Genomic DNA, 17,867 nt, shown 5'->3' on the forward strand with positions numbered 1-17,867 from the left:
TGCAATAAAACACCAAGCCGAATTTATTCCACCCTCAGGTCAAAAGTACAGAACTGGACTCAAGGGCCAGTGACTGTGAACACTGGGAATGCTGTCTGGGGCCACCACACCCTCAAGCACGTCTGCAGAGGTGCCTTAACTGTGGGCTTAGAGGACAAAACAGAGAAGAACAGAACTTACTGAGCAAACACCTGTTTTAAATGAACTCCTTTAGGGGAACCAAAGGTGAAAACCTGTCATCTTTCTAAAGACTTAAGATCCATTTAAATAAAAATGCTGGGTATTCATGAGTCATCAGGTCCAAATTAAGGAAGGCAAAGTTTTTTCTTACCTATCAAAAGTGATTTTGATAGAGTGTCCTGGTTTTGCTTCAATTATCCATTCACAATTTAAGGAATCTTTGTAATACCCTGGCCATCCTGGGGGCAAAATCACTCCACTTGAAGCTGTCAGATGTCCTCCACATGGGGCTGAAAGATGATGCAGGGGTCAGAAGGTCAAATTATGTACATGTACCATGGCAACACCTCAGAAACAGCAGGGATTCATTCCTGAGTTCATAGACTTGATGGTTTCTAGTATTCAAGCAAAGGTTGAAAGTTTGTTAGTGGCTCAGTCATGTCTGGCTCTGTGATCCCACGGACTGTAGCCCTCCAGGCTCCTCTGTTAATGGGATTCTCCAGGCAAGAATACTGAGGTGGGCTGCCATTCCCTACTTCAGGGGATCTTCCCAACCCAGGGATCAAACTCAGGTCTCCTGCATTAACAGTGGATTCTTTACCATCTGAGCTACCAGTTATTTCCAAGTAAACTGAGAATATTGAAATCAGAGCACGTATATTTCACACCTGGGCATTTATCGTCAGCCTTCAGCAAAGTTCTTTTCACCTAACAATGGTAATAATGGCACAGTCTGAGAGAGTGGTCAGCGCCAAACACCTCCCAGGAATTATCTCGTTCAATCATCACAACAGAGTCACGAGGCAGGGATACCACCGATACTCATATCTTACGTGTATTCATGTCAACAAGTGTCTGCTGACAGACTTAATTACCTGGCACCTACAATTAAAATATTCTGCAGTGTGTGCATATTTTAAAATATGTGTATGTGTTGATTCACTTCAAGGTATGTTCATTTTATTAAAGTAATTTGCCACATATAATTTACTAAATTCTTTTTCTTTCAAATCTCTTTTATAGTACTTTGATTATTCACATTTTGCACTTTTCATTGGATCACTTTGGGTAATTTATATTTTGCCAGGAAATCTCCAATTTTATTTGAACTTTAAAAGTTGTTGCCATAGAGATGTATTCTTGTACAGTCATTTTTCACTCAAGGTAACTTGTGTTTTTTAATGACACTGAATTGCACAGAAGAATAAAAGCTGGTTAGGTGTAAAACAAAGACAGAAAAATCTTTCTCTCAGCAGCTGAGTTTCTCAGTACAAGTAATCTTTAACAGTCTCTTTCACCATTAACTAGTCTGTGTTTGGGATTCCCAGCTGGCACTAATAGTAAAGAATCCTCCTGCCATGGGTTCGATCCCTGGGTTGGGAAGATCCTCTGGAGCAGGGAATGGCAACCCCTTCTAGTATCCTTCCTGGGAAATCCCAAGGACAGAGGAGCCTGGTGGGCTACAGTCCATGGGGCCTCAGAGAGTCGGACGTGACTAAGTAACTAAGCACTCACACAGCCGTCTGTGTTTAGGGGCTTTGCTATTGTTGTTAACAACCCATCCCTGGGGTTTGCCTTGAACTTCATCAAAAGGTCCCTTCCAAACAAGGAGAGAATTGCCCACTCACACTTAAAGTGATACTGTCTCCTTTTGTCTGACTCTATGGGATTTCTCACGGCTGCTGACTGATGCCCCTTTATTCCCCTGACTGCAAAGGAACATGCTGGCCCTGAAGCTTAGACCCATCTTCACACCACCTACTGCAGGTGAGCACACCCACAGCAAGAATGTGGCAGAGAGAACAGAGATTAGAGAGTATTGCTTGTCTTGAGATTCTTTCTCATAAAATTAGTCACACCTCAAAGTTAGTAGTGATATACTTCCTCAAGCAGTAAGAAGTCCTGCCCCAGTATTCATACCATTTATTTTAGAATCCTGATTCTAAGCTTACTGATTTATAAAGGATAATGACCTATTCAGTTATTAACACTAATAAAATTTAAACTATTAAAAAAAACTCATAATTTAAAAAAGCAGTAAAAAATAAACAAAAAGGAAACTCCTACTGTGGGTTTCTTGCTCTTCAGCTGATCAAGTGTTCACCCTGTGGTGGTGCTGATAGTCCACCAAATTGTCTTAACAATTTGTGAAACTGCAGAAATGAGAACATCTTTCTGTAAATTTAGGAGGGTCAGCCAATGATGACTAAAGATAATGCTGGTCCTTGAAACAATGAGAAATGACTCTGGAGGCAGGGCTGGGGACAGGGAAAGGTGGGGAAGCGTAACCCTGCTCCCAACACTGCTGAGTAAGCATGGGGCGGGGTGGGGGTGGATGGGTGGAGCTGGGGGATATTAGGACAGTTACAATACCCTGTAGGTCACCACGGTGGTGGATACACTGTGATATACATTGGTCCAAGCCCAGCAAATGGACAATCACAAGAGTGAGCCTGTGGACTCTGAGTGATGATGACTCATCCCTGTATGTTCATCAGTTATAACAAATGCACCTCCTGATGGAGGACCCTGCTGATGGGGGAGGCTGTGCATACAAGAGGGCAGGGGGTGCACAGGACATCTCTGTACCTTCCCTTCAATTTTGCTGTGAATCTAAAGCTGCTCTAAAATTTGTACTCTTTAAAAAGATCTGCATTTCCTTGGTATTTATGAGCGATACTTTTATTAAGTTTTCTTAGCTCATTATGCACGGGCAATTCTGATAAGAGGGGTTTGAGTATACATCATAAGTAAATATTCCCCTACCTTGAATATACATTAAAAGTAATACCCTTCTTAATTCTTTCCCCTTTGGTTTTCCTACACAGGTAACTAGAGTGAAATGTCAAGAAGAAAATTAGTTAGGCTGTACATATGTCAGTTACACCAAGGGCAACAAAACAGTGAGCTAAAAATGATGCTGTTTGCAGAGGATGAATTACACTCCCCCCAGATGATACTTCGGATTCCTAATCCCAGCATCTTAAAATGGGACCATATTTGGAAAAAAAAGTTACTGCAGACATGGTTGGTCAAGACGAGGGCATTCGAGCAGGCCCTAGTCCAATACGATGGGTGTCCTTAGAAGGAGGGGACTTGGGACAGAGACGCATTCTCACGGGGAGAATGTGTGGATGCTGCTTCTACAAGCCAAGACAAGCAAAGCCCCAGAAGCCGGGAGAGGGGCCTGGAACATCTGCCCCACTCAGAGCCTGCCCTGCTGACACCTGGACCTTGGACTTCCTGCCTCCAGGACCGTGAGACGCTAACTCCTGCTGATAAAGTCACCACTTGGTGGTACTCGGCTATGGCAGCCTTAGGGAACCAGTGTTGTTGTCTGCTCGTTTGTTTTCTGTCAGATGCCCCCTTTCAGAGGAATGTAAGAGGCAGACGGGAGGGGCCCACACCTTCGCAGCGGGGGACGGTGGAGCTCCAGACCACGTTCCCGTCCTGAAGGATGCAGGTGATGGACTCCGAGCCCTGGGTTTTGACAAAGCCATCATCACAGTGGAAAGAGACCGAGCTCCCCAGCAGAAACCTGTCACCAAAACGCCGTCCGTTTATGGGGATGCCAGGATCATGACACTCATTTTGACCAAATGCTGAAAAAAAAAAAAAATCGGAGTTAAAAAACAAACAAACGCTTGGATATTAATCATGAGTATTAAAAAAGAAAGCAGAACCACTTATAAAGCAGTTTTAGCTATTTTTCAGAGATAGATAAATACATTCAATAAACAGAATTTTGATACCTAGAGAGACAGAAGGAGAGAGATGGGTAGATAGACCTCATTATCATCCACACAGCATCCCAAAATTGGAAGGCACCTTTTCACTAAGAAAAATGGAGATGAGATACATAGGTAACAGAAAAGGATTTTGGTTCTGGCACATCTAGGTTAGCATCCCAGCTCATGTGCTTACTACCTGTCCCTGGGAAGATTACTCTGGTCATCTGAGCCTTTTTGTGGTTAATTTGCTAAGTTGTGCTTGACTCTCTGCAGCCCCATGGACTGAAGCCCTCCAGGCTCCTCTGTTTTCCACTGTCTTCCGGAGTTTGCTCAAATTCATGTCCATTGAGTTGGTGATGCCATCTAACCATCTCATTCTCTGCCACCCCCTTATCCTTTTGCCTTTTCCTTAATACAGCCCGCCAATCTCCTCTGTCCATGGAGTTTTCTAGGCAAAGAATTCTGGAGTGGGTTGCTGCTTCCTTCTCCAGGGGACCTTCTCAATCCAGAGATTGAACTTGAGTCTCCTGTGTCTCCTGCATTGGAGGCAGATTCTTTACTGCTGAGTCATCTGGGAAGCCCCTGTTGGAGCCTGCTGATGCTGCTGCAAAGTCACTTCAGTCGTGTCTGACTCTGTGTGACCCCATAGATGGCAGCCCACCAGGCTCCCCCGTCCCTGGGATTCTCCAGGCAAGAACACTGGAGTGGGTTGCCCTTTCCTTCTCCAATGCATGAAAGTGAAAAGTGAAAGTGAAGTCGCTCAGTCATGTCCGACTCTTCGTGACCCCATGGACTGCAGTCTTCCAGGCTCCTCCATCCATGGGATTTTCCAGGCAAGAGTACTGGAGTGGGCTGCCATTGCCTTCTCCACTATCGGAGCCTAGTTGTCTTTATTTACAGAATGAGGAAGATGAAGCTTATGGTCCAGAGCTGCTACAATGTTAAATGAAACAATTTCTGTCAAATCCTAAGCAGATCACCTAAGATAAGGAGGCAGCCAGTACATTTTAGCTTATCACTCCTATTTAACATTATTATCTTACTTTATGCCCTCAACAGTACAATTTAAGCAGACGGTCTCAAATGTAAGCTATGATCAAATGAGGAGTCTGAAGCAAAGAAAAGTTAGCTGTCTTATCAAAATTCACTAAGTACATACGAGCTGTTGTTTAGTTGCTCAGTTGTGTCCAACTCTTTGCAACCCATTGGACTGTAGCCCGCCAGGCTACTCTGTCCGTGGGATTTTCCAGGCAAGAATATTGGAGTGGGTAGCCATTCCCTTCTCCAGGGGATCTTCCCAACCCAGGAATCAGAATCGGGTCACCCACATTGCAGGCAGATTCTTTACTACTAGGTCACCTGGGAACACCCAGTCCATACATTTAGCAGGTGTTATAATCCATGACTCCTGACTCCAAATACCTCAGTGCTTTTCACTACTCTATTCTATTGCATTGAGGATACAGGGGTGGATGGATGGATGGGTGGAAGGAAAACCAGAGAGAGAGAAGTATGTGAGCAACCAGTCCTCACTATAGGGGTGAGTGACCAAGACACTACAACAGAGTGGGGTATTTTTTTAGGTTCTCAGGATAATGTTATATAATTTTGTGAACTGTGACTATAAAACCCCGGAGTAGAGCCAGCGGAGACCCTGGAGGTGGGGTGGGTGTGGATGCACTTACTGGTGTAGGTGATGTTGAAGCCTCGGCCGGTGGTGGAGTGATCCGACTGGAACTCCAGACGGACGATGTGCCCGCTGCTGGCCAGCTGGGACGGCACCTCGTTGCCTGAGAACGTGCCCAGCACAGTTATGTCTGAAATCCCATCATCTTTGACTGCAAGGAAGTCAAACTGAGGCTCCACGTCAAAGTCATTAAAGATGAGGTGAATTCTGCTGCCTGGCTCAGAGATGATCAGCCAGACGCAGTTCATGTTGTTACCGTACTCTTCTGGGTAATTCGGCGAGAGGATAATTCCTGATGATGCCGTAAAGTTGAAGAAACAGGAAACTATGAAGACACACAGATAATAATGGTTTCAAACAGTTTTGTCCACATCCAAAGATCTGGCTGTGTGCTAAGGACCTGGGAAGGAAGTCTATACCAGCAGTTAACTAGGATGGTTCAACTTTTTCTTTTTTTTTAAATTTTGAGAGTATCTACTGAATTTGTTACAATCCAGCTTCTGTTTTTATGTTTTTTGGCCTCAACATATATGGGAATCTCAGTTCTCTGAGCAGGGATTGTTGTGGGTTGTGAACAGATTAAGTTCAACATACAGAACAACCATAGCCGATACATAATCAAGTGTACGCTTGATTCAAAAATGACCCTGTCAAGTTGACTGAAACTTGTGGCAAATATTAAGATTTCTTGTTATAACTTTCTGCCTTCAGAAGAGCAAATATTAATATGAAAAATTATGCTGGTTTCATAAGGACAATTTCCAGAAAACAAGGTTGATTCTAATCACTTCCCTATTTTTCATTTTAAATTTTGCACATGCCTTAAAGCACATTTTTTGAAATTACTTTTTAAGTCATTTACAGGGTAACAATGATTAAAGAACAACTTGGAAAATCAGACCAAATCCTGGTGGATAATATAAAAGTCTCTTGGAATATTTACTTAATGTGTACTGAGAAATCAGTAAGATATATGTTTTATATATGTCTATAAACATATTCTTTGGGAGGGAGCATCTATTGGACTTATTTCTAGGGTGTGGATTTGCTTATTATTTTACATTATTTCTGTATGCTTCCAGGTTATTGCTATACTTAGTTATAAAAAAAAAATCTGTTTTTCAATCTTCTATGTAGTCCTTCTTTTCTACTTGTTAAATCACTTACAAGGGACCTAGAGACCATTATACGGAGTGACATAAGTCAGAAAGAGAAAAACAAATACTGTATATTGACACGTGGAATCTGAAAAAAACTTGGTACAGACAATCTTATTTACAAAGCAGAAACAGAGACTCAGACACAGAGAACAAACATATGGACACCAAAGCTGGAAGAGGGAGTTGGATGAATTGGAAGATTGGGGTTGACATATATACCCTATTGACACTATATATAAGATAAACAACTAATGAGAACCTTAAAAAAATAAACTAAAAACAGGACAAAAAACAGGAGGAAGCAGGCAATTCTTCCATTGAAATGCAGTGACATCACTTCAAGCTCACAATTGCGTTTTAAGTGTCACAGGATTTTGTGTGTTGTGTGCTCAGTCATGTTCTGCTCTGCAACCCTGTGGACTGTAGCCCACCAGGCTCCTCTGTTCATGGGATTCTCCAGTAAGAATACTGGAGTGGGTTGCCATTTCCTTCTCCAGGGGATCTTCCCAACCCAGAGATGAAACCTGCATCTCTTGCATCTCCTGCACTGGCAGGGGGATTCTTTACCACTCGGCCACCTGGGGAGTCCCACACACTACTGATACTATATACAATAGATAACTAACGAGAACCTACTGTACAGCTCAGGGAACTCTACTCAGGGAAGCCATCACAGGACATTATTAGGTTGCAAAGACCCCAGGCCCTGTCCACGGATGGCTTACAGAGCTGGCATCAGCCCCTCTGGATGGAAGTGATGCTCTGTGGACCTTGCTCGTGGAAAGCTCTCACCGACAGCGTGTCTGTCTGGTAGTAAGAACATCACTGACTGGTTTTAAGTCAGTGGAGAGAGAAGAGCTGCATTCGAGGAGCCCTGAGTGCTTCTGGTCAATGCTGTGCCCCCGCTCAGGGCATCCCCTGCTCCTCTCCCACCCCCTGGGGCAGCTTGGAACAGACCCCGCCAGGAGAGTACTCACATACACAGCTGGGCTTGTTGCCAGACCACTGGTTGTTCTGCTGACACGTGATGACTCGCTCCCCAACCAGCTCGAAGGCCGCCTGGCATTCGAACGTGAGTGTGTCTCCGTGGAGGAAGCTGCTGCCGGTCCGCTTCCCGTAGGCGGGGATGCCCGGGTCCCCACAGCCCCCCTTCTCAATTTCTGAAAGGAGGACAGATGAGCGGAACATTGAGAAAACATGGTGAACGTTTTCAACAGCTTAGAAAGTAAACAGCGATTGACTTTTGCATTGTTTCGATAAACAGTTTCAATTCATCTAATATTTATTTAGCCGAAGCCAGAAAAAATATATACTTCAAATTTTAGAGAAAAGTGTTAAACTTTTCTTTCAAAGGAAACACAAAGCTACACAGATGTGTTGATCATGCAAATGTTAAAATTAATATATGGTTCTTCCTGGCCTACACCTTTTCTTCATGCTGTCCATAACCGCTGCAATTAAAATGTAAATGTCGATTTTGTTTTAATTGATGTATTTTTTAATGTAAACCACACAAGTAAGATGGTTCATTCCCTACTGAATATTTAAATCAATATATTCATTTGAATATTCTTTGCCTTAAATTGGTGTTAAAACTCATTTAGGAAACAAAATGAATATATTCATGGTCTTCAGATGAAAAGAAAATATGTGGAATCAAGGCTCTTTTCATTAGCACATGATTGTAATGACATGCGGATACAAATGCACCATATTATACACACATTTCAACTTGGCTGTGTCACAAATGTTAATGATACAGGATGTATTAACTGAAATATGTTTATTCATTGATTCATACAAAAATATTTCTTGAGGGCCAACAATGCGTCAGGTTCTGTTCTAGGTAAAGAGGTTAGTGGACAAACAAGACAAAATTCCCACACGCACAGGGCTGACATTACATAGAGGGAACTGGTAACAATTTGTGAGATAATGAAGGAGACATGGGCCAGGGTGCCCGGACCTGCAGGAGGATGCTGGGGAATGGGTGGTCTACAGAGGAAAGGAGGGGCTCGGCCAGAGCTGCCTAGGGGGTTTCCATGGGAAGATTTTATAGGGTTTTCAGAAGATGCACAACATGATCCGAGTACAAGTTCCGAAGACCCTCTGCTGGGCTGGGAGTGGAGGCAGAAGAAGTATAAGTTTCCACAACTCAGGGAGGTTTCTCTGTGCTTGGCTCACAGATGCATCTCTCAGTCCACAGTCCTTTCTGAATTCTTCATGTGTTTGTACTTTGTCGTCTTGCTGTGAGCAACAGCAAATTCAGATGTAGCAACATAAATGCTTTCTGATGATGTCTCAGTGTTTGGAAAGTCTGTGGAAGTGGCTCAGCTGAATTTCTGGGTGGTTTTCAGGTACATTCCTGCCTTGTGGGGAACCTGTCTAAGCTCAGAGATCTATCCAAAGATGGCTTATTCTCCTCCGGAGAAGAAACTCTACCTCTGAGTGTTCAAGAGTATCAGAGAGGTAAAATCAGCTGGTAATATAATGATGGTAAAACTTCAACATGTAGGATATCAGCCTATCTGTTTTTGAAGCAAATTAGCACAAGAAACACAAAACCAAACCAAACCAGGCACTTCGTGCAAACAAGTTCATCACGCTCTCCTGAAGGCTCAGGCCATCAGATTAAAAAGACGGCCTAAATAGTATCAGTTAAATGGGAGCTAAAATGTTCCTGGATGCAATGTAGGCCAAAAAAGCCTTGGAGGACACTTTTCCTTAAGGACCAGCCTTGGAGTACAAGTGGATGAACCTGAGCTGAACAAAGGCAGGAATGGATCTACTTGAATTTAATGCTTGGATTACCTTGAACCAAATTTCATTGACTGAAGGCAATCTGGACTGGTGGTTTATAACAGAAAATACCTTATTTTTTAATTTATTCATTTTTCATTGAAAGATAATTGCTTTATAGTATTGAGTTGGTTTCTACCAAACATCAACATAGTTTTGATGTTGAATCAGCCATAGATTTACCTATGTCCCCTCCCACTTGAACCCCCCTCCCATCTCCTTCCCCATCCCACCCCTCTAGGTTGTTACAGAGACCCAGTTTGAGTTCGTTGAGTCATACAGCAAATTCCCATCGGCTATCTATTTTACATATGGTAATGTATTTTTCCATGTTACTCTCTCTACACAGCCCACCTTCTCCTTCCCTCCTCCCCCAAGCCAAGTCCATAAGTCTGTTCTCTACATCTGTGTCTCCACTGCTGCTCTGCAAATAGGTTTGTCAGTACCATCTTTCTAGATTCCACATATGTGCATTAGTATACAGTATTTGTTTTTCTCTTTCCGACTTACTTCACTCTGTATAATAGGCTCTAGGTTCATCCACCTCATTAGGACTGACTCAAATTCCTTTTTATGACTGAGTAATATTCCATTGTATAAATGTACCACAGCTTCTTTATCCATTATCTGTTGATGGATTTCTAGGTTGCTTCCATGTCCTAGTTGCTGTAAACAGAGCTGCAATGAACATCTGTATCCTTTTCAATTTTTGTTTCCTCAGGGTATACACATAGTAGTGGGGTTGCTGGGTCATATGGCAGTTTTATTCCTATCTTTTTAAAGAAATATCCACAGTGTTCTTCATAGTAGCTGTACTAATTTACATTTCTACCAACAGTGCAAGAGTGTTCCCTTTTCTCCACACCCTCTCCAGAATTTATTGTTTGCAGGTTTTTTGATGATGGCCATTCTGACCAGTGTAAGGTAATATTTCATTGTAGTTTTGATTTGCAGTTCTCTAATAATGAGCAATATTGAGCATCTTTTAATGTGTCTATTAGCCATCTGTATGTCTTGTTTGGAGAAATGTCTGTTTAGGTCATTTTCCCACTTTTTAATTGGGTTGTTTGTTTTTCTGTATTGATCTGTAAATAAATTATGTTCCTGGGTTGGAAGAATAAATTTTGTGAAAATTACTATTCTACTAAATGTAATCTACAGATTCAGTACAATCACTATCAAATTACCAATGACATTTTTCACAGAACTAGAACAAAAACTCTCACAATTCATATGGAAACACAAAAGATCCCAAATAGCCAAAGCACTCTTGTGAAAGAAGAATTGATCTGGAGTAATCAATCTTCATCACTTCAGACTATGCTACAACGTTATAGTTATCAAGGCAGTATGATACTGGTGCACGCACACACACACACACACACACACACACACACACACACACAACACAGAAATATAGACCAATGGAACAAGATTAAAAGCCCAGAGATAAACCCACATACCTATGGATACCTTATTTTTGACAAGGGAGGCAAGAATATACAATGGGGCAAAGATAGTCTCTTCAATAGTCTCTTCAAAATGGACAACTCCATGTAAAAGAATGAAATCTTCAAAATGGACAACTCCATGTAAAAGAAAGAAATTAGAACACTTCCTAAGACCATACACAAAGATAAACTCACAATGGATTAGAGACATAAATGTAAGAGCAGAAACTATAAAACTCTCAGAGGAAAACATAAGCAGAACATGCAATGACACACATCAAAGCATGATCCTCGATGACCCACCTCCCTCAGTACTGGAAATAAATAAGTGGAACCTAATTAAACTTAAAAGTTTTTGCACAGCAAGGGAAACTACAAACAAGGAAAAAATACAGCCCTCAGAATGGGGAAAAATAATAGCAAATGAAACAACTGACAAAGGATTAATTTCCAAAATATACAAGCAGCTGATGCAAGAGCTTCCATTTGATGGGACCTGTCAGTGGAATAGGGGTCAGGAGCCCAGGGTCCTGGCCAAGGACTCAGCTCTGAGGTCAGGAATCAGAACACCAGACTTGGTTTGGAAATTCCTGGGCTCTGCTGGGCCACCTGATAGAATTTAGTCTTGAAAAGTCTCCATTTTCACTTCCTCAGTTTACTACTTTCTATCTCACGGGGTGGCTGTGAGAATTAAACTGTATAATTCACATAAGTCCTGGCATATAAGGCTCATAATATGAGCTATCACTATGATTATTAGCAAACCTTAGACTTCTAGATGCTTCTTTTTGCCTCTGTGATGCTAAAGCTCATTACTTTTTATAGTGAAATGAATTAACAGCATTTGTGGGAATACTGCTTTCTACATTAACTGAGTCTGGGAACTCCTGACTTTGCAGAGTGCATGGAAATAAACTGGTTGTAGACACATTGTGTCTACACACTGGAAGGTCTTTCTGCTTCCCATGTTGAGGGTTTAGAGTGTCTAGTGGCGCTTCATCTCCACCAAAGATACTGGTACTCCCTGACTCAGACATAAGGCCAGGGCTGGCCTGGAGCAGAACCTGGGTCTGGTGAGTCCTTTTTTAAGAGTTTGGCAGGGACTTGCGATGCCAAGTCCAGGGACTAGCATTGGACAAGTAACATCCACTATCAGTAAGTCTGCATGGAAGAGCTGGACCCACTCATCAGCCACAGAATATGAAACTTCCCTTGGGGAGCATTTTTGGGCATTTTGTATTCTTGACCCCTGCATACTGTATCACTTAAGCCCCAAGTACCTGTGACAGAATCCATGCAGATTCAGAAATGTCCCTTGGAGGTCAAACTGCCTTCACTTGAGAGTGCATCTAGGTCACGTATTGTCTGAACCAGTACAAACAAGTAAAGGAAGAATAAGACCGGGCTGACATCGATACAGTAACCGCATCAAGCCCCCTTCTATGTGGAACAAAATGTCAGATGTCAAAGATGATCCTGCTGTGTTCATGCTTTCTTAGAAACCATAGTCTGTTATCAATGAAAACACTGAAGCCCCCAGAGGGGAAAAAAAGCCAGTCAAATATCTCTTCCAAATGATCACTCTAGAAATGGGATCTGATAAATAGGAGTCTAAGGGAAATACTAGGTTGCAATTATTTCCTCTCTCCTTCTCAGATGCTGCCTTTTTAGCAGTTGGGGTCACTGGTAAACAAGTCTACTGGGGACTCAATAGCACTCCCATTGATATGTTTTTCTTTGACAGTGATTTTTAAAAGTACACAATAATGTTATTTCAATATTTTTCATATTGATTAATATTTCTAAATTTTATAAAGTATTACTTTTGAATACTAATTTTATAACTGATCTAAACATTTACACTACATTGACATTACATATTTAATGCTCACCTCTAATATATTTTATTTTTATTTGACAGTTCATACTATACCTATAAATGTTTATATAATAAATGAGTAATTAGACTCACTAATTTTCTTTTAGACTTTTATTTCTACTTTATATCAGTGTGTAGCTGATTAACAATGTTGTCATAGTGTCAGGTGGACAGTGAAGAGACTCAGCCATACACATGCATATGTCCTTTCTCCCCCAAACTCTGCTCCCATCCAAGCTGCCACACAACATGTAGCAGAGTTCCTTGTGCTATACAGTAGGTGCTTGTTGGCTATCTATTTTAAATATAACTGAGTGTATATGCCTATCCCGAACTCCCTAAGGGATTCACTAATTTTTTTAATGTATCAGAACTCACCTTTTCCTGGCCTATCAGTATTCTGTTGCTGCTGCTGCTGCTGCTAAGTCACTTCAGTCGTGTCCGACTCTGTGCGACCCCAGAGACGGCGGCCCACCAGGCTCCCCCGTCCCTGGGATTTTCCAGGCAAGAACACTGGAGTGGGTTGCCATTTCCTTCTCCAATGCGTGAAAGTGAAAAGTGAAAGTGAAGTCGCTCAGTCGTGTCCGACTCTTAGCGACCCCGTGGACTGCAGCCAACCAGGCTCCTCCGTCCATGGGATTTTCCAGGCAAGCGTACTGGAGTGGGGTGCCATCGCCTTCTCCATATCAGTATTCACTGACATGTAAACCAAAATATTGAAACTGAAATTGAGTCTGCTATAACAAAGACTTATCAGTCACACTTCTGAGAAAGGACATTAAAACCATTAAGGTGAGCCATATCCACTTGACAATTACGATCTACAAGTCACTCCATTAAAGCCAGTCCTTAATCTGAAATGTCATGGCTGCTCTCTGATATTTACCACATGATTAGTGCACAGCTTCCCTGTAAGGCTGCCCACCGATTGAGAAATGTTATTGTTCACATTTAGTGCCATCTTTGCATCTGCTTTGACCCCAACACACGATAGAAGAGGTGCAGATGAATGAACGCTGCTTTAAGGAATAACTGAGTTCCCCTGGACGGCTCTGCACAGCTAAGTATCCTGGCTTGGTGACTTGTCCACATAGCAGGACCTTCCTGTTTCTGACTCTACTTCTTCATCTCCTCCTCCATGCTCAAGGGAACTACCCTGCCTTCTCCAAACCCATCCACAGGAGTGCACCTACAGCAGACCCCCCTGACAGGTGTCTGTGTCTCTCAGAGACCACTCATGTCAAGCAGGTGCATTTCCACACACTGGAAACCACTGTGTCAACCTCTGTGCCTCCTACCCCATCAAGGATTCTCTCCCTCAAATAGCAGAGGTGTCCTGAGCCTCCCAGGACACATCAAGCTTCTACACTGTCCTCCCATCAAAGACACCACCCTCTCTCTTTCTAGAATGTCCCTCTTGGTTAGTCTCTTCAGAGCCTCATAATCTGGAGCACTGTTGCTCCCTACCCTGGGGTTTACAGGTAGCTTTCCTGTAGAGGTTTAAGAACAAGTCTTATCTGGTCCTATTTGGATATGGACCTGTCTTTCTACTTCATTACACTGTTACTTTTTCCAGAATGATAAGGCTTATCTTCCCTGGACTTACTGATAGTTAAATGGTGCCCTGAACAAAGTGGACACTTGGTGCTTTGTTATTACTTAAAAGGAACTGAGACATCTTCTCAAGCTTAGGTAGTTTTTGGCTATAACACAGCCTGTGTCCCCCCCCCTTTTTTTTTTCTCTGTAAAGAGTTACCATCTCTTGCCTAACTGCTTAGCCTGTGGTAGATTCTTCTGAGCACCACTCACTGTTTCAACTACAGGTCTAACCAACAAATGAACAGACCAAGCAACTGGTCTTGTGGAGAGTATAGCTTAGGGCAGTTGGCAGAAAATACACAAACAGCCTAAAGTAAGCCAGACAGGGACAAATGTGCTGAGAAAGAGAAAGCAGGTAAGAGGAATAACTCTGGTTTGAGTGATGGAAAGTAGAGTACTCAGAGGGTCTTTTCTGGTGGGACAGTCAGATAAGGTTTCTGGAAGCTGAACGTGTTGGCAGAGACTTGAAATGGGGGGACACACTTGAAAGGTGTAAGGGTGGAGATGGTCCCACCTGCGGTGAGCAGGAGTAACCTGCAGGGCTGGGTGAGGGATGCCCCTGGCAGGGTGAGGAAGAGCAAGGTGACCACAGGCGGTGAAGGGAGAGATGAGGACACAGAAACACTGAGCTGGCCAGGGCCAGGCGGTGCACGGTCTCTGGATTTTTATGTGGATTTCATTCTTTCATTGTGCTTTATTACAATCATGCTGTAAGCGCTATAGAAACCAGATAAACTATCAATCTCTCCCCTAAATTGTTGTGAAACATCGTCTCATAATAAAGATGGGAGAGGACATCTAAATGCCACTGTGAGATAAGACTTTCCTTAGGGTTATCAGTTCCATTATTTTAGCTTCTTTCCTGCTGAGAATAGCAATCCTGAATGATCATGAAGATTGACTTTCTATCAATGCATATTTATATATATATATGCATATGCAGGCAGCATGGTTTATAGAAAAGGCTATCAGATTGGCTAAGAATCTAGGTTTGATTGACAGATCTTTCACTTAATAACCAAGAATACTTCATTATTTGATTTGATACTTTTTAAAAAAAATATTTAATTGGAGGATAACTGCAAAATTGTTAGTTTTTGCCATATATCAGTATGAATTGGCGATAGGTATACATGTGTCCCCTCCATCCTGAATCCCCCTCCCACCTCCATCCTATCCTTCCCACCCCATCCCTCTGGGTTGCCCCAGAGCACCAGCTTTGGGTTTCCTGCTTCATGCATCAAACTCGCAATGGTTATCTATTTTACATATAGTAATGTATCATTTCAATGCTATTCTCTCAAATCATCCCACCCTCTCCTCCCACTGAGTCCAAAAGTCTATTCTTTATGTCTGTGTCTCCTTTGCTGCCCTGCAAGCAGGATTCTTGATACCATATATAAATGCTTTGATGTTTTAAATTGTGGAGCATGCCCTGCGTGCTAGGGTACTAGAACCAGGGATGAGTTACCCCCTTCAGGAAGTCCATAGTCTAGTAATCTGAATAGACTGTGCCAAGTAACCATCACAGGGCATTTTGTGAGACATCTGTCTCATCAAAGATAATCGGAAGTCAATATTAAACATCGAATGCCCTTAAAATGAAGATAAACTGTCGAAGGAAAAAGAGACCCTGAACTTTTAACTACTTCTGTCCAGCCCACAGCACTTATCCTGCAAGTCATGTAGAAAAGGCTTGAATTGGAGTTCCAAGAATTCTGGTCACAAGGCAGCTAGACTGGGTCCAGAGCGACTCAGCCAAGGGCAGTGTTTGGGAGGTGGCGGGAGGTGGCAGGGGGGTGGTGGCGTCTGACTCAGAGACAAGCCAAGTGACTGGCCAGAGGTCAGTGGCTGCTACCCACCCTCTGTTCCTTAATGAGGGGATCTTCTCAGGACCCTTCTACTTCTTTTCCACGTTAATTTCTATCCTCTTAACGAAGACCCAGCATTACTGGGCCCCTGACTTCAGGAGGAAACAAGTTAAAAGGGACAGGAAGAAGCCCTTCAACTTTAGAAACCAGCTGAAGTTGGTCCTTAGGGCATGAGTATAACAGAACGCAAGATCTGAGAGTTTTGGAGGTGCTCTGTATTGTTACTATCTTTCCCGTTGGGCAGAAGCTTTGAGTACAGACCTTAACCATAACACTTGTAGAGAAAGCTACACACCTGATTCCAGCAGAAGCAAACAGACCCGCCTTCTGCCTGGACCTCTGCCTCTGCCTCCATCAGTGGTTCCCAAAGCCACCTGCACGTCACAGTTGCCCAAGGATCCTCACCTCCACAAATCACAAATTCTAGTATTTCTTGATGAACCACAGCTTTGACTATATGGACCTTTGTTGGCAAAGTGATGTCCCTGCTTTTTATTTGCTGTCTGGGTTTGCCACAGCTCTTTTTCCAAGGGGCAAACGTCTTTTAATTTCATGGCTGCAGTCACTGTCCACAGTGATTTTGGAACCCAAGAAAATAAAGTCTGTCACTGTTTCCATTTATTCCCCCATCTTTTTACCAATACATTAAACAAGTACAGAAATAGATAAGTGACATTATACAAGCTAAGCTTCTGTTCTCACAGCACATAGTAAAACTGTCACTAAAGAGTGTGAATTGTGTTTTATATGGTAACCCAAATGTTAGTAATCAAAAAGTTCAAGGAAAATCGGCTTACATTAATGAGTATTTTATTTTCCTGAAATAACAAGAATAATGGATGTAGGAGTGCAAGACAGACCCATGGTCAGATCAGTAAGAACCCAGGCTCTTCATTGCTATTTTCCATCACCCTGAACATGTTGGTTGGTATCTTAAGGGTTGCAGTCTCATGGCACAAAGTGGCTGCTGGATGGGAAGGTAGGAAGAAAGCAGAGAGTCACAGTCCCCCACAAGGACAGCTAGTGGGGTTCTTTCTTTAACAAGAAGAAGGAAAAAAAATACTTTTCCAGAGGCCTTATCTAGTGATTTCTGTTATATCTCTTTGTGTCTTGCTGGTCACCTAACCATTCCTACCTCTGAAGAATCCTGTAAATATAATATTAGCACTTCCCAGACTCTCTCATGTAGGAAGAAAAAGGAAAAGAGTGTCTTCTAAAGTGGCATTTGCATAACCCATCATGCTAGCATCTGCCACGAGATGCTAGCAAAATTAGAAATGGAATGTGACGCCTGCCAAAAATACCACGTCAATGGAAATGAAATCCCCTCTCAAACATAAAATCATTTTCAACATGTTTGGCAGTGTTAGCTGGTACAGTGTTTAAATATCTTGTTAGTTTATGTTCAGTGTTCAGGGGGAAAAAAGTACAAATCCGTTTCTGTAAATTCTTTTGGGAATAAGCTGGGAGTTAAATAAAGATAAATAAAAGGGAATGCTGTTTTAGAGAA

At 42.4% G+C, this 17,867-nt stretch overlaps 1 protein-coding gene across 2 annotated transcripts in view; it reads right to left on the minus strand.

The window, feature by feature from the left end:
• The window catches only part of CSMD1 (CUB and Sushi multiple domains 1), a 2,064,317-nt gene that overhangs the window by 399,146 nt on the left and 1,647,304 nt on the right, over positions 1–17,867 (minus strand). For both annotated transcript variants that reach the window (XM_059882319.1, XM_024986326.2), the window contains exons 13-16: positions 7,736–7,918; positions 5,597–5,923; positions 3,588–3,782; positions 332–470 (exon numbers count right to left, since the gene is read on the minus strand). In XM_059882319.1, the coding sequence (XP_059738302.1) occupies positions 332–470; positions 3,588–3,782; positions 5,597–5,923; positions 7,736–7,918 (844 nt within the window). The remainder of the gene's footprint in view (positions 1–331; positions 471–3,587; positions 3,783–5,596; positions 5,924–7,735; positions 7,919–17,867) is intronic.

The sequence above is a fragment of the Bos taurus genome, chromosome 27 (assembly GCF_002263795.3).
Source record: "Bos taurus isolate L1 Dominette 01449 registration number 42190680 breed Hereford chromosome 27, ARS-UCD2.0, whole genome shotgun sequence".
NCBI classification, from domain to species: domain Eukaryota; kingdom Metazoa; phylum Chordata; class Mammalia; order Artiodactyla; family Bovidae; genus Bos; species Bos taurus.